Source organism: Ranitomeya variabilis, chromosome 3 (assembly GCF_051348905.1).
Source record: "Ranitomeya variabilis isolate aRanVar5 chromosome 3, aRanVar5.hap1, whole genome shotgun sequence".
Lineage (NCBI taxonomy): Eukaryota > Metazoa > Chordata > Amphibia > Anura > Dendrobatidae > Ranitomeya > Ranitomeya variabilis.
In genome coordinates this window covers 448,619,063-448,640,905 of record NC_135234.1, presented here as the reverse complement: position 1 = coordinate 448,640,905, position 21,843 = coordinate 448,619,063, and the positions used below count along the sequence as shown (strand labels likewise).

The 21,843-nt window shown below is 47.1% G+C and overlaps 1 protein-coding gene across 2 annotated transcripts in view; it reads left to right on the top strand.

The window, feature by feature from the left end:
- The window catches only part of RABEP1 (rabaptin, RAB GTPase binding effector protein 1), a 118,899-nt gene that overhangs the window by 43,961 nt on the left and 53,095 nt on the right, over positions 1-21,843 (top strand). For both annotated transcript variants that reach the window (XM_077296512.1, XM_077296513.1), the window contains exons 7-9: positions 625-803; positions 2,549-2,668; positions 10,297-10,761. In XM_077296512.1, the coding sequence (XP_077152627.1) occupies positions 625-803; positions 2,549-2,668; positions 10,297-10,761 (764 nt within the window). The remainder of the gene's footprint in view (positions 1-624; positions 804-2,548; positions 2,669-10,296; positions 10,762-21,843) is intronic.

Sequence of the window (21,843 nt, the reverse complement as noted above, 5' to 3'; positions counted from 1 at the left end):
ACCCAGCTTTCTGACACTGGGCACTACATTGTGAACCAAAATCCTTTGGTAATCTTCAGATTTCATGATGCCTTGCACACAGCCAAGGCACCCAGTGCCAGAGGCAGCACAACAACCCCAAAACATTTTTGAATCTCCACCATATTTAAGTGTAGGTATTGTGTTCTTTGCTTTGTAGGCCTCATTCCATTTTTGGTAAACAGTAGAATGATGTGCTTTACCAAAAAGCTCTATCTTGGTTATGGTTATGATTAGTGATGAGCGAGTATGCTCGTTACTCGGGTTTTCCGAGCATGCTTGGGTGGTCTCCAAGTATTTTGGGCGTACTAGTTTGTGTCGCAGCAGCTGCATGATTTGTGGCTGCTAGACAGCCTGAATACATGTGGGAATTGTCTGTTTGTTAGGAAATTCCTACATGTATTCAGTCTGTCTAGCAGCTGCAAATCATGCAGCTCAGCGACACAAACTAAATCTCCAAGCTTTCCCAAAATACTCGGAGACCACCCGAGCATGCTTGGAAACCCCGAGTGACGAGCATACTCGCTCATCACTAGTTATGATCTGTCTTGCCTTATGCATCATCAGTGTACTTTTCATTGACTTCTTTTGCCTTTTTGAGCGCAGTATGTCATCTCCTGGAACAGGAAAGGCAGCAGCACAATCAGCTGAAACACACATGGCAGAAAGCAAATGATCAGTTTTTAGAGTCCCAGCGCTTGATGATGCAGGATATGAAACGAATGGAGGCTGTGCTGACGACAGAGCAGCTTCGACAGGTTGAAGAAAGGAAAAAGAAAGATCAGGTCCGTTGCTCATAGTTAAAACCAAAATACACTATTTGCTTATAATAGTTTATACTTGCAGGAATGTAAAAATGCACAGACTTGTCAAAAAGGTATGGTTGTCTTGCTTTTCTGGTCTCTTTATGTTGTGTGGTTTATTCAGGGCATTTATGCCACATATATGCTATCAATGCTTATAGAAGTAAACTGGCCATGCTCACTTCAGAGTGTCAGGTAGTGAGCAGGACCAGTGAGCTCACTTCTACAGATACCTGTTAGTTTGCATGCGCAAGCGAGCGACCGTTATCATTAGACTATGACAGGTGCCTGATACCTGCAGCTTATGCGCACAAGCTGGCCGCTATGTGTAGAAGTGTCACTGGTCTTAAGGCCCCGTCTCACATAGCGAGATCGCTAGCGAGATCGCTGCTGAGTCACAAGTTTTGTGACGCAACAGCGACCTCAGTAGCGATCTCGCTATGTGTGACACGTACCAGCGATCAGGCCCCTGCTGCGAGATCGCTGGTCGTGTCGGAATGGCCTGGACCTTTTTTTGGTCGTTGAGGTCCCGCTGACATCGCTGAATCGGTGTGTGTGACACCGATCCAGCGATGTCTTCACTGGTAACCAGGGTAAACATCGGGTTACTAAGCGCAGGGCTGCGCTTAGTAACCCGATGTTTACCCTGGTTACCAGCGTAAATGTAAAAAAAAACAAACACTACATACTCACCATCTGTTGCCCGTCAGGTCCCTTGGCGTCTGCTTCCTGCTCTGACTGAGCCGCCGTAAAGTGAGAGCACAGCAGTGACGTCACCGCTGCGCTCTGCTCTCAACTCTCACTGTACGGCGGCTCAGTCAGAGCAGGAAGCAGACGCCAAGGGACCTGACGGGCAACAGATGGTGAGTATGTACTGTTTGTTTTTTTTACATTTACGCTGGTAACCAGGGTAAACATCGGGTTACTAAGCGCGGCCCTGCGCTTAGTAACCCGATGTTTACCCTGGTTACCCGGGTGCTGCAGGGGGACTTCGGCATCGTTGAAGACAGTTTCAACGATGCCGAAGTCGTTCCCCTGATCGTTGGTCGCTGGAGAGAGCTGTCTGTGTGACAGCTCCCCAGCGACCACACAGCGACCACACAGCGACGCTGCAGCGATCAGCATCGTTGTCTGTATCGCTGCAGCGTCGCTGTGTGAGACGGGGCCTTTATTCACCATTCAGTTACGGAGCAAGTAGGCCAGATTACACCATTGATTGTACAAAACGCCTTAGGGCAGCTTGTTTAAGAGAATTCTTTCATCTGGACAAATGCCTTTTTTTCTATAATTCACTGTTGAGAGATATAAACATTATGGGGCAGAATAAGGGTTTAGGATTACTGTAATTAGTGACATCATGTAGCTGGTGCTACTGGGGCAGTTTTGATTTAGGAAGCAGTTGTTTGTCTGCAACATGCTGGATAATGAAACTGCTGAAAAGTAATCAATGCAGAACTAGAAGGGTAATCCTATTATGTTTACTGACCAAGTGAAGAAAATGCAATAATTCAGGATTATTTAAAAATATGAATGACCTGGGAAATTTAAAAAAAATACATAATGGACACCTCTACCGTGAAACTTTTTTCTTTTGCATTGTAAGGAATATATACCTACTGAGCTACACTTGTTTTCCCCCATATTGTAATAACTGCACTTGGCACATTTCTTATCTATATAATCCAATATAATTGTGCTACCTGAATAATAGTTTTTTTAATATTCAGGAGGAAGATGAGCAAAGAAATCGTGAACGAAAAGAAGGAATACAAATGGAGGAAGAGGAGACAAAAGCGCCTGGAACTGCGACTCACAATGAAATGCTTTCAAACCTTCACAGACAAGAGGTTTTTATGTCTTATCAGTCAAAATTCAGTAGAAGACGGCTCAGTACTTAACCCCTTCCCGACATTTGACGTACTATCCCGTCGAGGTGGGGTGGGCCCGTATGACCGCCGACGGGATAGTACGTCATAGCCGATCGGCCGCGCTCACGGGGGGAGCGCGGCCGATCGCGGCCGGGTGTCGGCTGCATATCGCAGCTGACATCCGGCACTATGTGCCAGGAGCGGTCACGGACCGCTCCCGGCACATTAACCCCCGGCACACCGCGATCAAACATGATCGCGATGTGCCGGCGATGCAGGGAAGCATCGCGCAGGGAGAGGGCTCCCTGCGGGCTTCCCTGAGCCCCCCGCAGCAACGCGATGTGATCGCGTTGCTGCGAGGGTCTTACCTCCCTCCCTGCCTGCTCCAGACCCGGATCCAAGATGGCCGCGGATCCGGGTCCTGCAGGGAGGGAGGTGGCTTCACAGACGCCTGCTCAGAGCAGGCACTGTGAAGCAGCCTGCACTTCTCGCAGATCGGTGATCTGTCAGAGTGCTATGCAAACTGGCAGATCACCGATCTGTATTGTCCCCCCCTGGGGCAAAGTAAAAAAGTAAAAAAAAAAATTTCCAAATGTGTAAAAAAAAATAAAAAAAAATATTCCAAAATAATGAAAAAAAAAAAAAAAATATTATTCCCATAAATACATTTCTTTATCTAAATTAAAAAAAAAAAAACAATAAAAGTACACATATTTAGTATCGCCACGTCCGTAACGACCCAACCTATAAAACTGCCACACTAGTTAACCCCTTCAGTAAACACCGTAAGAAAAAAAAAAAAAAAAACGAGGCAAAAAACAACGCTTTATTACCATACCGCCGAACAAAAAGTGGAATAACACTCGATCAAAAAGACTGATATAAATATCCATGGTACCGCTGAAAACGTCATCTTGTCCCGCAAAAAACAAGCCGCCATACAGCATCATCAGCAAAAAAATAAAAAAGTTATAGTCCTGAGAATAAAGCGATACCAAAATAATTATTTTTTCTATAAAATAGTTTTTATCGTATAAAAGCGCCAAAACATAAAAAAAATGATATAAATGAGATATCGCTGTAATCGTACTGACCCGACGAATAAAACTGCTTTATCAATTTTACCAAACCCGGAACGGTATAAACGCCTCTCCCAAAAGAAATTCATGAATAGCAGGTTTTTGGTCATTCTGCCTCACAAAAATCGGAATAAAAAGCGATCAAAAACGGTCACGTGTCCGAAAATGTTACCAATAAAAACGTCAACTCGTCCCGCAAAAAACAAGACCTCACATGACTCTGTGGAGCAAATGTGGAAAAATTATAGGTCTCAAAATGTGGAGACGCAAAAACTTTTTTGCTATAAAAAGCGTCGCTGGTTTCACACTTCCGTTTTTGTCTGCAGCGTTTTTTGCACAAAAAACGCATGCGTTTTTTCCCTATATTTAACATTGAAAACGCATGCGGTTTTTTTGTACGCGTTTGGTCGCGTTTTCAAACGCATGCGGTTTTTTTCTGCATGCGTTCATTTTCAGAAATACAACCTGCAGTATTTTCTTGCGTTTTTAAGCACATGCGTTTGTTTGCGTTAAAAACGCATGCATTTTTATCGAAAAAAACAGAAAACACACTGAAAAGCCACCCACCACCATCAAGGTGATAAAGGGATCCAAACCCTAACCCTAACTCTACCCCTAACCTCACCCCTAACCGTTTAATGAACATTTTCTGACAGTCATAGTGCCACGTATTTCAGTGAAACGTATTTCAGTGCCACGTATTTCAGTGCCACGTATTTCAGTGCCATGTATTTCAGTGCCACGTATCACGTATTTCAGTGCCACGTGTTTCAGTGCCACGTATTTCAGTGCCACGTATCACGTATTTCAGTGCCACGTATTTCAGTGCCACGTATTTCAGTGCCACGTATTTCAGTGCCACGTATCACGTATTTTAGTGCCACGTATTTCAGTGCCACGTATTTCAGTGCCACGTATTTCAGTGCCATGTATTTCAGTGCCACGTATCACGTATTTCAGTGCCACATATTTTAGTACCACGTATTTCAGTTGCACGTATTTTAGTGCCACGTATTTCAGTGCCACGTGTTTCAGTGCCACGTATTTCAGTGCCACGTATCACGTATTTTAGTGCCACGTATTTCAGTGCCACGTATTTCAGTGCCACGTATTTCAGTGCCACGTATTTCAGTGCCATGTATTTCAGTGCCACGTATCACGTATTTCAGTGCCACGTGTTTCAGTGCCACGTATTTCAGTGCCACGTATCACGTATTTCAGTGCCACATATTTTAGTACCATGTATTTCAGTTGCACGTATTTCAGTGCCACGTATTTCAGTGCCACGTATTTCAGTGCCACGTGTTTCAGTGCCACGTATTTAAGTGCCACGTATCACATATTTCAGTGCCACGTATTTTAGTGCCACGTATTTCAGTGCCACATATTTCAGTGCCACGTATTTCAGTGCCACGTATTTCAGTGCCACGTATTTAAGTGCCACATATCACATATTTCAGTGCCACTTATTTAAGTGCCACGTATTTCAGTGCCACGTATTTCAGTGCCACGTATTTCAGTGCCACGTATTTCAGTGCCACGTATTTCAGTGCCACGTATTTCAGTGCCACGTGTTTCAGTGCCATGTGTTTCAGTGCCACGTATTTAAGTGCCACGTATCACGTATTTCAGTGCCACGTATTTCAGTGCCACGTATTTCAGTGCCACGTATTTCAGTGCCACGTATTTCAGTGCCACGTATTTCAGTCACGTTTAGGGTTAGGGTTAGGGTTAGGGCTAGGGTTGGAGGTAAAGTTAGGGTTGGGGCTAAAGTTAGGGTTGGGGCTAAAGTTAGGGTTAGGGTTTGGATTACATTTACGTTTGGATTAGGGTTGGGATTAGAATTATGGGTGTGTCAGGGCTAGGGGTGTGGTTAGGGTTACCGTTGGGATTAGGGTTAGGGGTGTGTTTGGGTTAGGGTTTCAGGTAGAATTGGGGGGTTTCCACTGTCCAGGCACATCAGGGGCTCTCCAAGCGCGACATGGCGTCCAATCTCAATTCCAGCCAATTCTGCGTTGAAAAAGTAAAACAGTGCTCCTTCCCTTCCGAGCTCTCCCGTGCGCCCAAAAAGGGGTTTACCCCAACATATGTGTTATCAGCGTACTCGGGACAAATTGAACAACAACTTCTGGGGTCCAAGTTCTCTTGTTATCCTTAGGAAAATAAAAATTTGGGGGGCTAAAAATAATTTTTGTGGGAAAAAAAAGATGTTTTATTTTCACGGCTCTGCATTATAAACTGTAGTGAAACACTTGGGGGTTCAAAGTTCTCACAACACATCTAGATAAGTTCCTTGGGAGGTCTAGTTTCCAATATGGGGTCACTTGTGGGGGGTTTGTACTGTTTGGGTACATCAGGGGCTCTGCAAATGCAACGTGACGCCTGCAGACCAATCCATTTAAGGCTGCATTCCAAATGGCGCTCCTTCCCTTCCGAGCTCTGTCATGCGCCCAAACAGTGGTTCCCCCCGACATATGGGGTATCAGCGTACTCAGGACAAATTGGACAACAACTTTTGGGGTCTAATTTATCCTGTTACCCTTGTGAAAATACAAAACTGGGGGCTAAAAAATCATTTTTGTGAAAAAAAAAAAAAAGAATTTTTATTTTCACGGCTTTGCGCTATAAACTTTAGTGAAACACTTGGGGGTTCAAAGTTCTCAAAACACATCTAGATAAGTTCCTTGGGAGGTCTAGTTTCCAATATGGGGTCACTTGTGGGGGGTTTGTACTGTTTGGGTACATCAGGGGCTCTGCAAATGCAACGTGACGGCTGCTGACCAATCCATTTAAGTCTGCATTCCAAATGGCGCTCCTTCCCTTCCGAGCTCTGTCATGCGCCCAAACAGTGGTTCCCCCCCACATATGGGGTATCAGCGTACTCAGGACAAATTGGAAAACAAATTTTGGGGTCCAATTTATTCTGTTACCCTTGTAAAAATACAAAGCTGGGGGCTAAAAAATCATTTTTGAGAAAAAAAAAAAAAATTATTTTCACGGCTCTGCGTTATAATCTGTAGTGAAACACTTGGGGGTTCAAAGCTCTCAAAACACATCTAGATAAGTTCCTTAGGGGGTCTACTTTCCAAAATGGTGTCACTTGTAGGGAGTTTCAATGTTTAGGCACATCAGGGGCTCTCCAAACGCAACATGGCGTCCCATCTCAATTCCAGTCAATTTTGCATTGAAAAGTCAAATGGCGCTCCTTCCCTTCCGAGCTCTGCCCTGCGCCCAAACAATGGTTTACACCCACATATGGGGTATCAGCGTACTCAGGACAAATTGCACAACAATTTTTGGGGTCCAATTTCTTCTCTTACCCTTGGGAAAATAAAAAATTGGGGGCAAAAAGATCATTTTTGTGAAAAAAATATGATTTTTTATTTTTACGGCTCTGCATTATAAACTTCTGTGAAGCACTTGGTGGGTCAAAGTGCTCACCACACATCTAGATAAGTTCCTTAGGGGGTCTACTTTCCAAAATGGTGTCACTTGTAGGGAGTTTCAATGTTTAGGCACATCAGGGGCTCTCCAAACGCAACATGGCGTCCCATCTCAATTCCAGTCAATTTTGCATTGAAAAGTCAAATGGCGCTCCTTCCCTTCCAAGCTCTGCCATGCGCCCAAACAATGGTTTACACCCACATATGGGGTATCAGCGTACTCAGGACAAATTGCACAACATTTTTTGGGGTCCAATTTCTTCTCTTACCCTTGGGAAAATAAAAAATTGGGGGCGAAAAGATCATTTTTGTGAAAAAATATGATTTTTTATTTTTACGGCTCTGCATTATAAACTTCTGTGAAGCACTTGGTGGGTCAAAGTGCTCACCACACATCTAGATAAGTTCCTTAGGGGGTCTACTTTCCAAAATGGTGTCACTTGTAGGGAGTTTCAATGTTTAGGCACATCAGGGGCTCTCCAAACGCAACATGGCGTCCCATCTCAATTCCAGTCAATTTTGCATTGAAAAGTCAAATGGCGCTCCTTCCCTTCCAAGCTCTGCCATGCGCCCAAACAATGGTTTACACCCACATATGGGGTATCAGCGTACTCAGGACAAATTGCACAACATTTTTTGGGGTCCAATTTCTTCTCTTACCCTTGGGAAAATAAAAAATTGGGGGCGAAAAGATCATTTTTGTGAAAAAATATGATTTTTTATTTTTACGGCTCTGCATTATAAACTTCTGTGAAGCACTTGGTGGGTCAAAGTGCTCACCACACATCTAGATAAGTTCCTTAGGGGGTCTACTTTCCAAAATGGTGTCACTTGTAGGGAGTTTCAATGTTTAGGCACATCAGGGGCTCTCCAAACGCAACATGGCGTCCCATCTCAATTCCAGTCAATTTTGCATTGAAAAGTCAAATGGCGCTCCTTCCCTTCCAAGCTCTGCCATGCGCCTAAACAATGGTTTACACCCACATATGGGGTATCATCGTACTCAGGACAAATTGTACAACAACTTTGGGGGTCCATTTTCTCCTGTTACCCTTGGTAAAATAAAACAAATTGGAGCTGAAATAAATTTTGTGTGAAAAAAAGTTAAATGTTCATTTTTATTTAAACATTCCAAAAATTCCTGTGAAACACCTGAAGGGTTAATAAACTTCTTGAATGTGGTTTTGAGCACCTTGAGGGGTGCAGTTTTTAGAATGGTGTCACACTTGAGTATTTTCTATCATATAGACCCCTCAAAATGACTTCAAATGAGATGTGGTCCCTAAAAAAAAATGGTGTTGTAAAAATGAGAAATTGCTGGTCAACTTTTAACCCTTATAACTCCGTCACAAAAAAAAATTTTGGTTCCAAAATTGTACTGATGTAAAGTAGACATGTGGGAAATGTTACTTATTAAGTATTTTGCGTGACATATGTCTGTGATTTAAGGGCACAAAAATTCAAAGTTGGAAAATTGCAAAATTTTCAAAATTTTCGCCAAATTTCCATTTTTTTCACAAATAAACGCAAGTTATATCGAATAAATTTTACCTTTAACATGAAGTACAATATGTCACGAGAAAACAATGTCAGAATCGCCAAGATCCGTCAAAGCGTTCCAGAGTTATAGCCTCATAGAGGGACAGTGGTCAGAATTGTAAAAATTGGCCCGGTCATTAACGTGCAAACCACCCTTGGGGGTGAAGGGGTTAATGTAGATTGTTTTTGCTATATTTTTTTTCTATTTTTGCATGTATGTTGTGTGTCTGTTATTTATGTCAGATTATTTTCAGGAGTGCAGTTCTCATCTTACCGGCGTCCTGCTTGTAGGGGTGGTGCGCTGTTGAATATTGACAGTTTGTGCAGGGGCATAGTCGTGCTGTTAGTCTGAATTGTGTACTCTCTAATGTTGGTGGCAGAGGAGGCTTTGCCTCAGTTGCAGTGACCCGGCCGGATCCAGAGCAGAGCTTGAAAGCATGCGCCTTACAAAGTAAACCAGCCACCGCTGATACTCTGCAGGGTGGCAGTAACCTAGGCAACGTGCAGTTAACTGTGCAACTATGAATTGAGATGACAATCGGACACATTAGTAATAATTCCTACTGGTAAAGCATTTAGGATTCCTCCTGACTTTGTCTCTCCCTTAAAGGGAACCTGTCACCCCCAAAATCGATGGTGAGGTAAGCTCACCGTCATCAGGGGCTTATCTACAACATTCTGTAATGCTGTAGATAAGCCGCCGATGTTACCTGAAAGAAGAGAAAAAGAGGTTAGATTATACTCACCCAGGGGCGGTCCCGCTGCGATCTGGTCAAATGGGCGTCTCAGGTCCGCTCCGGCGCCTCCTATCTTCATTCCATGACGTCCTCTTCTGGTCTTCACGCCGCGGCTCCGGCGCAGGCGTACTTTGTCTGCCCTGTTGAGGGCAGAGCAAAGTACTGCAGTGCGCACGTGCTGGGCCTCTCTGACCTTTCCGGCGCCTGCGCACGGCAGTACTTTGCTCTGACCTCAACAGGGCAGACAAAGTACGCCTGGGCCGGAGCCGCGGCGTGAAGACCAGAAGAGGACGTCATGGAATGAAGATGGGAGGCGCTGTACCGGACCTGAAACGCCCATCGGAGTGGGACCGCCCCTGGGTGAGTATAATCTAATGTCTTTTTCTCCTCTTTCAGGTAACATCGGCGGCTTATCTACAGCATTACAGAATGCTGTAGATAAGCCCCTGATGACGGTGAGCTTACCTCACCTTCGATTTTGGGGGTGACGGGTTCCCTTTAATGTCCCAGAACATCCTGCATACTTGTGGTTGAGCCAGCAAGTAGTGCTGGATGAATTCCATTCTGAAGTCTGCAGAATTAGGAATTCCTGTTTTACTTTTCTTTTTCTATGTTAAGAACTAACTTGTTTAAAAAGTTTTTATGGCTTTTACTTTTATTTAATTCTTTAGATATATTTTATTCAAGGCTTTCAACCGGTACGCATGCACAGTATTATTTACTTTGTTTTGGTTTTGTTGTGTTGGAATAGGCTATTATGTTTATTATATGTTCTACATTCAATTATGCTCATTGCGTTTGTTTTTTAGGGTCTCATGAATAGTTCTCATGGCTCAATCCATTCCTTAGATGCTGACTTGGCATTGCATGAAGGGGAAGATTTTGGTAAACAAGAGGACTTATTTAAAGATGGACTCCGGAGAGCTCAGTCTACTGACAGTCTGGGTACATCAGGGCCGCTGCAGGCAAAAACTCTAGGCTATAATAACAAAGCCAAATCTGCTGGGAATCTGGATGAGTCGGATTTTGGCCCGCTGGTTGGAGCCGATTCTGTGTCTGAGAATTTTGACACTTCTTCCCTTGGATCTTTGCACATGCCAAGTGGATTCATGTTAACCAAAGATCAGGAGAAGGCAATTAAAGCCATGACTCCTGAGCAGGAGGAAACTGCTTCTCTTCTTTCCAGTGTCACTCAGATTATGGAGAGTGCATATGTGCCTCCTTCTGGTTATCGTCTGGTCAGTGAGACCGAGTGGAATTTACTCCAAAAAGAGGTAAAATTATTCTTTCTGTATATGATATATACTCTGTGCAGTGCATATTGTATTGATGTTACTTCTGGTTGTTCAGGATCTGGCCACTTTTCTAAGTTCCTGACCAGGCACATTTCATCAAATGTGCGCTATTAATGGTTCTTAAATGTTTTGTCGTTCGCGTAGTCAAATAATTTCTCCTTCGCCTCATTGGGGGACACAGACCATGGGTGTATGCTGCTGCCACCAGGAGGCTGACACTAAGTATTACAAAGAAAGTTAGCTCCTCCCCTGCAGTATACACCCCTCTGCTGGCTCCCAGCTAACCAGTTCTTGCTTAGTGTCCGTAGGAGGCACACGGACTGGTCTGCTATTCAGACCCAAAGAATCTTTTTACTTTTACCTTTTACCGGACGAAGGGGGCGACGGATTCTTTCATGTTCCGATCTCCCCCGAACCAACAACAGGCGAGCACGGGAGTTTCACCTCTCCGTATCCTCTCCTGCGACGTGGGAAGCCACTGCCTGAGCTGATTCTAGGGGCGACGGCCCTTTCATGGGACCGATCTCCCCCCTCACTTATCAGACGAGCACTGGAGTGTCACCTTCAGTATCCTCTTCTGCAGCCAGGCCTATTGCCGGACATCAGCCCTGCCCACCAGGTTTTACCCTCGGCTGTTCAGAGGCACAATCCAGTGTGGCGTCCGAGCAGCCCCCACTGCACCACCACTATTAAGAGCGGATGGTACAAGGAGGCGGACGGTTCCTCTCCTCCTCCCTAACAAACGGATGATGGATTGAGGTTTATCCCTGCACCGTCCACGCTGCACAGAACAGCGCTGAAACCCACATCCGCGGCGGCTCCATGCCGGGACGCGCAACGATGGTGAGTAGATCCATCTTCAGAGGGATATCCATAAAGGTGCAGGCAGCCTTAGCCACTTTCCTGTGGCCCACCTCTCTGAGGTAACGCTCTGGCCGGCTACAAAAATTTAGCCCCTGGCTTCGGCCGATGCGTAGGCCGCATCCCGGAAGTCTCCTGAAACGCCCCGCTGGTGTCGCCCGCCTGCTACAGAAATTTAGGCCCCGGCTTGGGCCTATTCAGCATCGTGTCCGTCGCTCCGCCCCCCCGAGTTGGCGCTTCTCGCTCTCTGCGAGATTTTATCTACTCTGCAGCTCACAGTGGCCATCTTGGTTCACCCGGCCGGCTCACACTGAGGCAACGATTTTTAGCATTAAGGGGGCACAACCACTCTACATCAAGGCATTAAACGCGCAAGTATTCTCCCTTCTTAAAGGCACATGTAGTATTGTCTGGTCTTAAAGGCACATGTAGTATTGTCTGTTCTTAAAGGCGCAGGTCCAGTATTGTCTGGTCTTAAAGGCGCATGACCAGTATTCTCTGTTCTTAAAGGCGCATGTCCAGTATTCTCTGTTCTTAAAGGCGCATGTCCAGTATTGTCTGGTCTTAAAGGCGCATGTCCTGTTTTGGCTGGTCTTAAAGGCGCATGTCCAGTTTTCTCTGTTCTTAAAGGCGCATGTCCAGTATTGGCTGGTCGTAAAGGCACAGGTCCAATATTGTCTGTTCTTAAGGGCGCATGTCCAGTATTGTCTGGTCTTAAAGGAGCATGTCCAGTATTGTCTGGTCTTAAAGGCGCATGTCTAGTATTGTCTGGTCTTAAAGGCACGTGACCAGTTTTCCCTGGTCTTAAAGACGCATGACCAGTACTTCTTGGTCTTAAGGGCACATGTCCAGTATTACCTGGTCTTAAAGGCACATGACCAGTATGTCCTGGTCTTAAAGGCACGTGACCAGTATGCCCTGGTCTTAAAGGCACATGACCAGTACGACCTGGTTTTTAAAGGCACATGACCAGTATGCCCTGGTTTTTAAAGGCACTTGGCCAGTATGCCCTGGTCTTAAGGGCACATGACCAGTATGACCTGGTTTTAAAGACACATGACCAGTATGCCCTGGTCTTAAAGGAACATGACCAGTATGCCCTGGTCTTAAAGGCACGTGACCAATATGCCCTGGACTTAAAGGCACATGACCAGTATGCCCTGGTCTTAAAGGCACGTGTTCAATATGCCCTGGACTTAAAGACACATAACCAGTATGCCCTGGTCTTCAAAGCATATGACAAGTATGTCCTGGTTCTTAAAGGCACATGACCAGCATGCCCTCCTCCTAAAGGCACAAGACCAGTATACCCTGGTCTTAAAGACGCACGACCAGTATTCCCTAGTCTTAAAGGCGCATGACCAGTATTTACTGGTCTTAAGGGCACATCATCAATCCGAAGCTGGTCACCCTAACTGAGCTCTGGAGCCTTCGCCACTCATCCCCTAACCGCAACCCATGGTTTTCTCGGACCAAGAGATTGAATCCCTCTGTGAACCCTCTGTGGCTCGGAGTGCTCGCAGGACCGAGATACATGGTCCCTCTCCTACATGGGAGCGTCCGCTAGCAGGGGCCGCAAGTGTTCTAGAAAAACGTACAGGCGTCTGCAAAACGGAAGTTTTTCATTTCCTAATCTCTCCCCCATGATTTGTTGAGAACAACGCTGAATATGGATCGCATATTGCCTTGGATTGCAAGAGCTTCAGAAAAGGAGGGACTCTCCTATTTATACCATCAACAAATCGACGAGCAATTCACTGGACAGAAGCCGCTAAGTAGGTTGCCATACCTGGTCTGATTTTTATGGGCGACGGGTCCTTTTAAGGGCACCGATTGCCCCCACATCTTCAACAGACGAACACATGCAATGTCGCCTCCATGTATCCTCTTCTGCATCCAGGCCTAATGCCAAACAACCTGCCCTGTCCACCCGGGGACCTCAACTCTGGGGATGTACAGAGGCACACATCTTTGGCGTCCGAGCACCCCCCTTTGTATCAATTTAGGGGATGATGCAAGAAAGCGGACGATTCCTCTCCACGTCCCTGTTAACAGAATGGTGGATCGAAGGTTCCTAATTTTCTACTCTGCACGAAGATGGCAAGAGGCCTGCTGGTTGCAGCCCCGCATTCTGCCACTTGGCAGTCTAACCGGGTGGAATTTCTTGTGGTATACCTACCAGTATCCCTGCCCGATGTATCATCAATTAAAAAACCACAGACGGTCGGATAGCAAATCTGGTTCGTTCCGTCTTGTGGCTTCGGGTTCAGCGCTCTACCCTTCTTTAGCGCCACATGATGTTGCTTGACCAATAGTCTCCTGGTCAGAGACCTTATCTACTTCAATTCAAATCAAATCTTCTGAGCGGGAGACTAACAAGGGATCGTATTTTTTCTACAGACCCATCCAGCAGTAGAAGCATTGTCCTGGACAGTCTAGATCTAAGAGATCTTGGTTTCACGAAGGAGAAAATGAAAAGTATGATCATTCCTGGACCTCAAACTTCTAACAACCTTTGACAAGGCCCTCCTTTTTCAGATGCAGTTCCTCCGCTCAGCCATTACTTAAAAAAAAAAAAAAAAAAAGTGGAGTTTTCTGGCATCCATCGACATTCGGTTTTCTTACCCTCACATGCCTACTTTTTTCTCCTCTACAATTATCTCTTCTCCTTTCCATTCGCGAACAGCATTTTCAAGTCACGACCTTGCCCTTCAGCCTGGCTACCGCACCAGAGTGGTCGCAACGCTCATAGCAGTTGTCATGTGCTTCTTGCACCCTAGAAACATGGTCGTCCTGCCCTACTCGGTCGACTTTCTAGCCGCTCTACAAGGACTACGCTAAGTCATCTATATCACTTGCAATACCCTCTCACTTGGGCTGGCAGCTAAACTTAGACAAGTTTTTTCCTCATTCCCAGCCCAGCAGATCCTCTTTGACGATGATCCTGCACAAGAAGGATGGTAATTCTCTCTCTCGAGTCAAGGTCGTGGCCCTTCAACACGGAGCTTGTGCACTTGATCACTCATTCCCTCGGTTCATTCAATTAGCTAGGAGGGTTCTGAGCAATAAGACGAAAACGGAAGTAGTTTTCTTTTGCTCCGCTCGTTTTCAGCAAGTCAATCAGGCTTTCAAAAGGTAGTCTCTAAGCTCCTTCCTCATCCAGAGCTTTCTTCTGGTCCAATGGTTATTAGGGATACCAATGCCCGTCTTCTTCTCCCGATCATTTCTCTGGGGATCCGAACAGTACGGCTAATCCTACAGCAGGTCCACTGCCCTTAGGCGGGTCAACCATCCGTCTTCAATTTGGATAATGCCACGGCTGTGCCATACGTCAATCATCTCGCAGGTACCCACAGTCAAGCGCCATGGCCGAGGTACCTCGCACTCTCTGATGGGCCGAGATCTATCATTCGGTGATCTCAACAGTACATGTCCCTGGAGTAGAACACTGGGCGGCTGACATATTCAGCCGTCAGGGTTTTCTCCTCAAGTGAGTGGGAACTTCACTCGGAAGTCTTCCTTCACATCTGCCTTCACTGGAGTACTCCAGATGTAGGTCGGATGGCGTCCAAGCTGAACGCCTATGTACTACAGTTCATGGTTTGGCTTCAAGATCCAAGTCCATCGCAGTGCATGCTCCGTTTCTTCCACGGTACCAATTTCCATAACTCCTCTTCCACTACGTCTTGAGATCTTTTTGGAAGCAGAAAAGGCCCCCAGTGATCCCGGGAGACCCGCACTGACCATGTCAGGTTTTCTCGCTTGCGGTACTAGTTTTTCTCCGTCTTATTTCGTCAAAACTGGAAATATGGACCTTCTCGCAGGGAGCCTTCACCTGTAGTTCTTCCCTACCGCGTACCGTTAGATCTGGGGGACCTTAATGGTCCTGGGGATCTTACAGTAGACTCCTTTTTCAATCCAGAAAGACTTTACTATCAGGGAACGTCACTCCCCTTTTTTCTCTGCGTTCTTGTCATCCTGATGAGTCTTCAGAGCTTGCCACTCTGTTCCTTTCAGTCTTTTTTCCTTATTACCATCAGTGCATCGTTGCCCTCAAGCCATCCCCTTCCCTCGTTGCCAGGGTGGTTTTGTATTCCCACTGTTGCAGGGGCATCGTCCTCTCATCTCTTTCGGCTCCAGTCCACACAACGGAATGGGTTCTCCATAATCTGGAAGAAGTGAGTGCTCCAAGTGGGTACGTATCGAGGACGGCGTCCTTCCGAAGGTTGGACACTTTGCTTGGGCTTCTCGATGGTAAGTAGGCTTCCCGACGGTCACAGGAAGGGTTTAGCCGTGTTCATCGGCCACGTTAGCCTGGTGGATTCTTTTCACCATCCAGGAGTCCTTCCGTGCTAGATGTCAGCCTATCTCCCTGTCTCAGGGCTCTAGGCACCAGGCGTCGGCAAGCACGACCGCAAGCTTGCGAATTCCTCCAGTCCGCATGCATTCTTGAAGCACTATAATTCACACACTTCCACAGATGTGAGTCTGGGCAGGCGGACTTTGCAGGCCGCCTTGGCGCACTTGTAAGTAGCGGTTACACGGCCTGATCTGATGTTGTCCCCACCCAGGGACTGCTTTGGGACGTCCCATGGTCTGTGTCCCCCAATGAGGCGAAGGAGAAATAGGGATTTTTGTGTACTCACCGTAAAATCCTTTTCTCCGAGCCATTCATTGGGGGACACAGCTCCCTCCCTATTATTAGTTGTATTTGTTTTTATCATTTGATATGTTATACTCTCATATATAATGTGACATGCTATACGCTTATATGTTGTTATTGATCTCCTACTGCTTTTGCACCGAACTGGTTAGCTGGGAGCCAGCAGAGGGGTGTATACTGCAGGGGAGGAGCTAACTTTCTTTGTAATACTTAGTGTCAGCCTCCTGGTGGCAGCAGCATACACCCATGGTCTGTGTCCCCCAATGAATGGCTCGGAGAAAAGGATTTTACGGTGAGTACACAAAAATCCCTATTTTGCCTCTCTTTTCACAATGCATGGGGTTTCATTTTTGTTATTTGTGTATTTTTTATTTATTTATTTTATGGCCACAAAAAACAGCTAAAAAAAAAAAAAAAAACATTTTAAATTGTGTTCCCCATTCCTTAAAAATTGTTTGGTTCCTTTTTTATAATATAAATATTATATTTTTTATATATATATTTATGTTCAAATAAACAGTGATTTTAATTAATGGTGTTTTTTTTTTTTTTTTAATGTATTATACACACTGCGCACCCCATGAGGTCTTCAAAAGACCTTTCTCTATCTCCTTTCATTGGGGGACACAGGAACCGTGGGTGTATGCTGCTGCCACTAGGAGGCTGACACTATGCACAAAAAAAGTTAGCTCCTCTTCTGCAGTGTACACCCCACCGACTGGCATTATGCACTTCAGTTTAGCTTAGTGTCAGTAGGAGGTGGACACGGGTCTTTGATTAGACCCCTATCTACCTTTAATGTGCGTCGTTTCTTTTCAGGTTTTCCGGAAGGGATACAGGGTGAACAGTCACTCCTGTATTCCCACAAGGCGGACTATGAGTACGGCGTGTACTGCCACCCCGTATCCTCATAGATCCCTCTCCAGGACCAAGATCCTGCTCAGAAGTCCGGTCCTGGCTCCGTCCCCCACCCACTCGCCCACCAGAGCCTGTCGGTTGGAGGAGACGAGGACGTCCATCAGCAGCTCTCATGGACGTCTGATACCTTCCCCAAGGTTTGAGGTTAGTAATGGACGGCGTGGGATGTTTTTAGGTGAGTATTCCCAGATCCCCTCCTTTAGTCCCGTGGGGTCCCTTGGGTTCCCCTTTTTGCTCGGCACAGTGTTCCAGGCTATCTTTGGCCTGGTCGGCGTTGCTCCCCATTCCCAAAGGGGTCTCAGGAGTGGGCAGGGCTCATCGCTGCTTTTGCAGCACTTTTCTCTGCACCCTGCGCGGTGGCCTCATAGGCAGCCGCGCCGTGTTCCCTGCGACCACTCTTTCACCCCTTTTTTCTGACAGCCTTGCTCTCTCCTGCGCTTCACCGCCGCGGCCCTCTCCGGCGGTCGCCGTTTTCCCTCCGGGGCCTACCTACGGCGACAGCCAGCCTGTGGCAGCGCTCCCCCCCCCTTCTAGGCGGCGACCTCGCAGGCTGCCGTGCCGCTCCAGAGGCCGCACCTTCCAGCCGGGCAGCGCTGGCACCGCAGTTTCTCTGGCGGTCGCCAGCTCCTAATTTAGGCCCCGGCTTCCCCTGGGGCCTACCCCGGCGGCGCGATCCTGCGGCAGCGCTTCCCTGCTTTTATGCGGCGGCCTTGCAGGCTGCAGAAGCTGCATCTCCACCCGGGCTGCGCTGGCGCCGCGGCCCTCTCAGGCGGTCGCCGACTCCTAATTTAGGTCCCGGCTTCTCCCGGGGCCTACTTCCGGCGACACCTCCCCGCCCACTTCCTCTTTTCTTGGTGGGCTTTTCTCACGCCCGACCATCATCCCTCGGCGTTGCTCCGCCCACCGGCGCCATCTTAGTGCACCCACGCACGCCTCTTCTCCCCTCGGTGCTCGGCAGTGGACGACTACGGGCCAGATCCCTTTTGGCTGTACTGCTGCAGGATCCGCATTCCCTTCCACGAAGGTTTTCTTCCCTGAGGGACCATCTTCAAGCTGGGCTGCGTTTTCCGTCTGGAACCACTTCGTCTGCGTGAGTAGCTGCACTGCAGACTGACACTTCCCTCTGCCCCCCTGTCCCCTAACCTTCTGGCATTTTCTTCAGGGACCTTTTCAAAATGTCTACCTCTAAAGGGGGCCGCTCTCGTCCTCCTACTTATTCTTCTAAGTCCTCTGCCTTTGTCAAATACTTTGCATGTTCGTCTTGTAACTGCAAACTTCCATCAGGTCACTCCTCTCCACTCTCAGGCCTGCAGCAACCCGATTGTTCCCACCGCCCAGGATCCCCCGGCCGCTCCGCTTGAGAGCGATACCCCCACCCCAGGCTGGGTTTCCTCTCTGTCCCAATCGGTGGTGGATCTAACTTGGGTGTCCCAAACTCTGGTGTCAGTGCTGGACCGATTACCCCTGCAGATTCCCGCAGTCGCAGGAAGCTCCGTCCGAGCCCTCGTTGCAAGCCGCAAAAGGTCCAGACAGGAACGCCGGTCTGAGTCCTCTTCTCGCTCCATCTCACCACACGGTCCTTCTCTGCGGTCAACCTCCCCCCGGTCCTCCACCCCTGAGTCAGGCGAGGCCTTCTCAGATGCACCTTCAGAGGATGTTTCGGAGCTGGATTCGAACCAAATCGCTACCATGAGGGATATGGTTCAGAATCTCATTGGAGCGATAAATCAAACCTGTTGCATCAAGGAGTCCTCTACGGAACCCGCAGATCAGGCGGTTTCGTTTAGACGGGCTAAACCACCTTCCAAGTTTTTCGCTCCTCACCCTGAATTCGAGGAGATTATAACTAGAGAAAGAGAGAACCCGACCAGGCGCTTTCAGAGAGGAAAGCGACTTGGCGTTTTATATCCCTTTTCTCCGGAGCTCACCGCTAATTGGACTGCTTCTCCTTCGGTGGACCCTCCAGTTTCCAGACTGTCCACCAACATGGTCCTCCCACTGTCCGGCGGAGCATCTCTGAAGGATTCTAATGATAGTCATAGAATCTTTCGCAAAGTCAGCTTTTGAAGCGGCCTCAGCTAGTCTTTGCCCAGCCTTTGCTTCCACTTGGGTTTCAAAATCCATATCCAAATGGGCCAAACAGCTCCGTCAGGGCATCCTGGACGGGGCTTCACCCGGACAGCTGGCGGAACTTGCTAACCAGATTTCTCACGCTGGTGAATATCTGGTCTCCGCCTCCCTGGATGCCACGTCTTGTGCGGCTCAGGCGTCCAGCAACGCGGTCGCCGTCCTCCGGACCGTTTGGCTTAAAGCCTGGCAGGCGGATTTGTCTTCAAATAAGTCCCTTACCAGCCTGCCTTTTCAGAGGTCTCGTCTCTTTGGTTCTAAGCTGGACCAAATCATTAAGGACGCCACCGGGGGCACAAGATCTCTTCTTCCCCAGGCCACGCCTCGCCGTCCTCCTAGACGTCAATTTCGGTCTTTTCATCGCTTCGCGGCGTCAAACTCCTTTTCCCAGCAGCAACACAGGCCACAGGCACGTCAAGAGAAGAAGACGGTATCCTTTAGGCCCACTCCTTCCTGGCGTCCTCGCCTCTCCCAGGGTACATCCTCCAGGTCCAGGACTGGGAGAACCTCCTCGGCATGACTCTCGGCAAGAACCCAGCCCACCTCCCAGGCTGGGCGGCCGTCTCCTCTTCTTCAGGGATGTCTGGATCTCCCCAGTAGAGGACGCATGGGTCAGGGAAGTTGTATCCTCGGGATACAAGATAGAGTTCGTTTCACGACCCCGGGATCGTTTCTTCGAATCCCGGCCTCCAAGAGACCCCGCTCTAGTTCCGGGTTTCTTTGCAGCCATCGCTTCTCTCCTCAAAGCCGGAGTAATCGTTCCCGTTCCAGAAAAAGAACGGTTCACAGGTTTCTATTCAAACCTTTTTGTGGTACCGAAAAAAGACGGCAAGGTGTGTCCCATTCTGGATCTAAAATTGCTGAACAAGAGAGTTCATCTGAAGCACTTCAGGATGGAATCCCTTCGTTAGTAATTGCTTCCATGGAGGCTCAGGAATTTCTGTGTTCCATAGATATTCAGGATGCCTACCTCCATGTCCCGATATTCCCGGGACATCACCGATACCTGCGCTTTGCGGTGCTCCAGGAACATTTTCAGTTCGTCGCCCTGCTGTTCGGTCTTGCAACCGCCCCAAGAGTTTTCACAAAGATCATGGCGGCGTTGATGGCCATCTTTTTTTTTTAAATTCGTTTATTGATTACAACATCAGTCATACATACATTTGCTTATATTCCCCAACATCCAGAGGGTACATACAATTATTACACATCACCATATTTGGGATATTGCAAAGGTTACAAGCAACGCATGTCAATTATTTGTTCATATCTTGTTCAAACTTTAACTGCCTTATCTTCTAATGAAACCTCTAAAACTAACACGCTGCCATTTAAAAAAAAAGAGAGTTCTAGATAAATTCCGCCCTGTAAGCAATTAATGTTCCGTACAGTTTGACACCCTTTTCTTATATGACTATTAAATTATGTTAATCTAAACAGTATGGGAAGAAGAGTTCCATCTTCCCCATATCTTCTCAAATTTGGCTGGATTGCCTCTATTCTGATATAATGCCCGCTCATATGGAACAATGGAATTCACCAAATCGACCCACGCTCTAAGAGTTGGGCAAGAGCCCCCCATCCACCGCAGAGCCAACACCTTCCGTGCTAAAAACAGAGTCTCCCTCAGAAAAATTCCCGTGTGACGATCCCAAATCTCTGTCTCCCATACTCCAAATAAACATACCAGAGGTTCAAGTGGGACAGGGATAGATATCAGTGATGTCAATAGTGTCGTTACCTCATTCCAGAATTGGGAGACAATAGGACACTGCCATATCATGTGAATAAAATCTGCGTTGCTGGAATGGCATCTCAGGCAGTCTGATGAGTGTAGACGACCCATTTTGAAGAGACGAATCGGGGTCAGATAGGATTGATATATAATATATAATTGTATCATCCTATTATTAACTGAGGGGGAGACTTTAGTTGGGGACTCCAAGATTTCGTCCCATTCCTCCCCTAGTGTGTCTGGGAGGAGCCGTCCCCACTTCCCCTTAATGGAATCTAGAGTGGATCCCTCATTCATGGACAATAGATAGGTACATAGTGAGGAAATAAGTCCCTGGGGACCCTGCGAATTAAGGATACCTATTAGCGGTAAATCTGAAATAGCCTGACCTGTATCTACACTCCGCATATGTGATTGGAAGGCTGACCTTAGTTGTAGGTAACGGAAAAATTGAGATTTTGGTATATTGTGAGTAGTTTGTAACCGCTCAAAGGAGGTAAAGATCCCCTGTTGGTACAAATCACCCACTGTAAGAACACTGTACGATATCCAGAATTTAGTGGACGGATGACCCAGTAGTATCGGGAAATAACCATTATTCCACAACGGCATTTCAGTTGCTATATCAGCAAATCCTATTAATTTTTTAATTTGCCTCCATATTGATCGTGCTAGTCGGAGCATAGGAAGTATATGAGGAACCGCAGTTCTCTCCATTTCCAAAAATCCCAGTGGACAATCAACTTTGGCTGAGTAC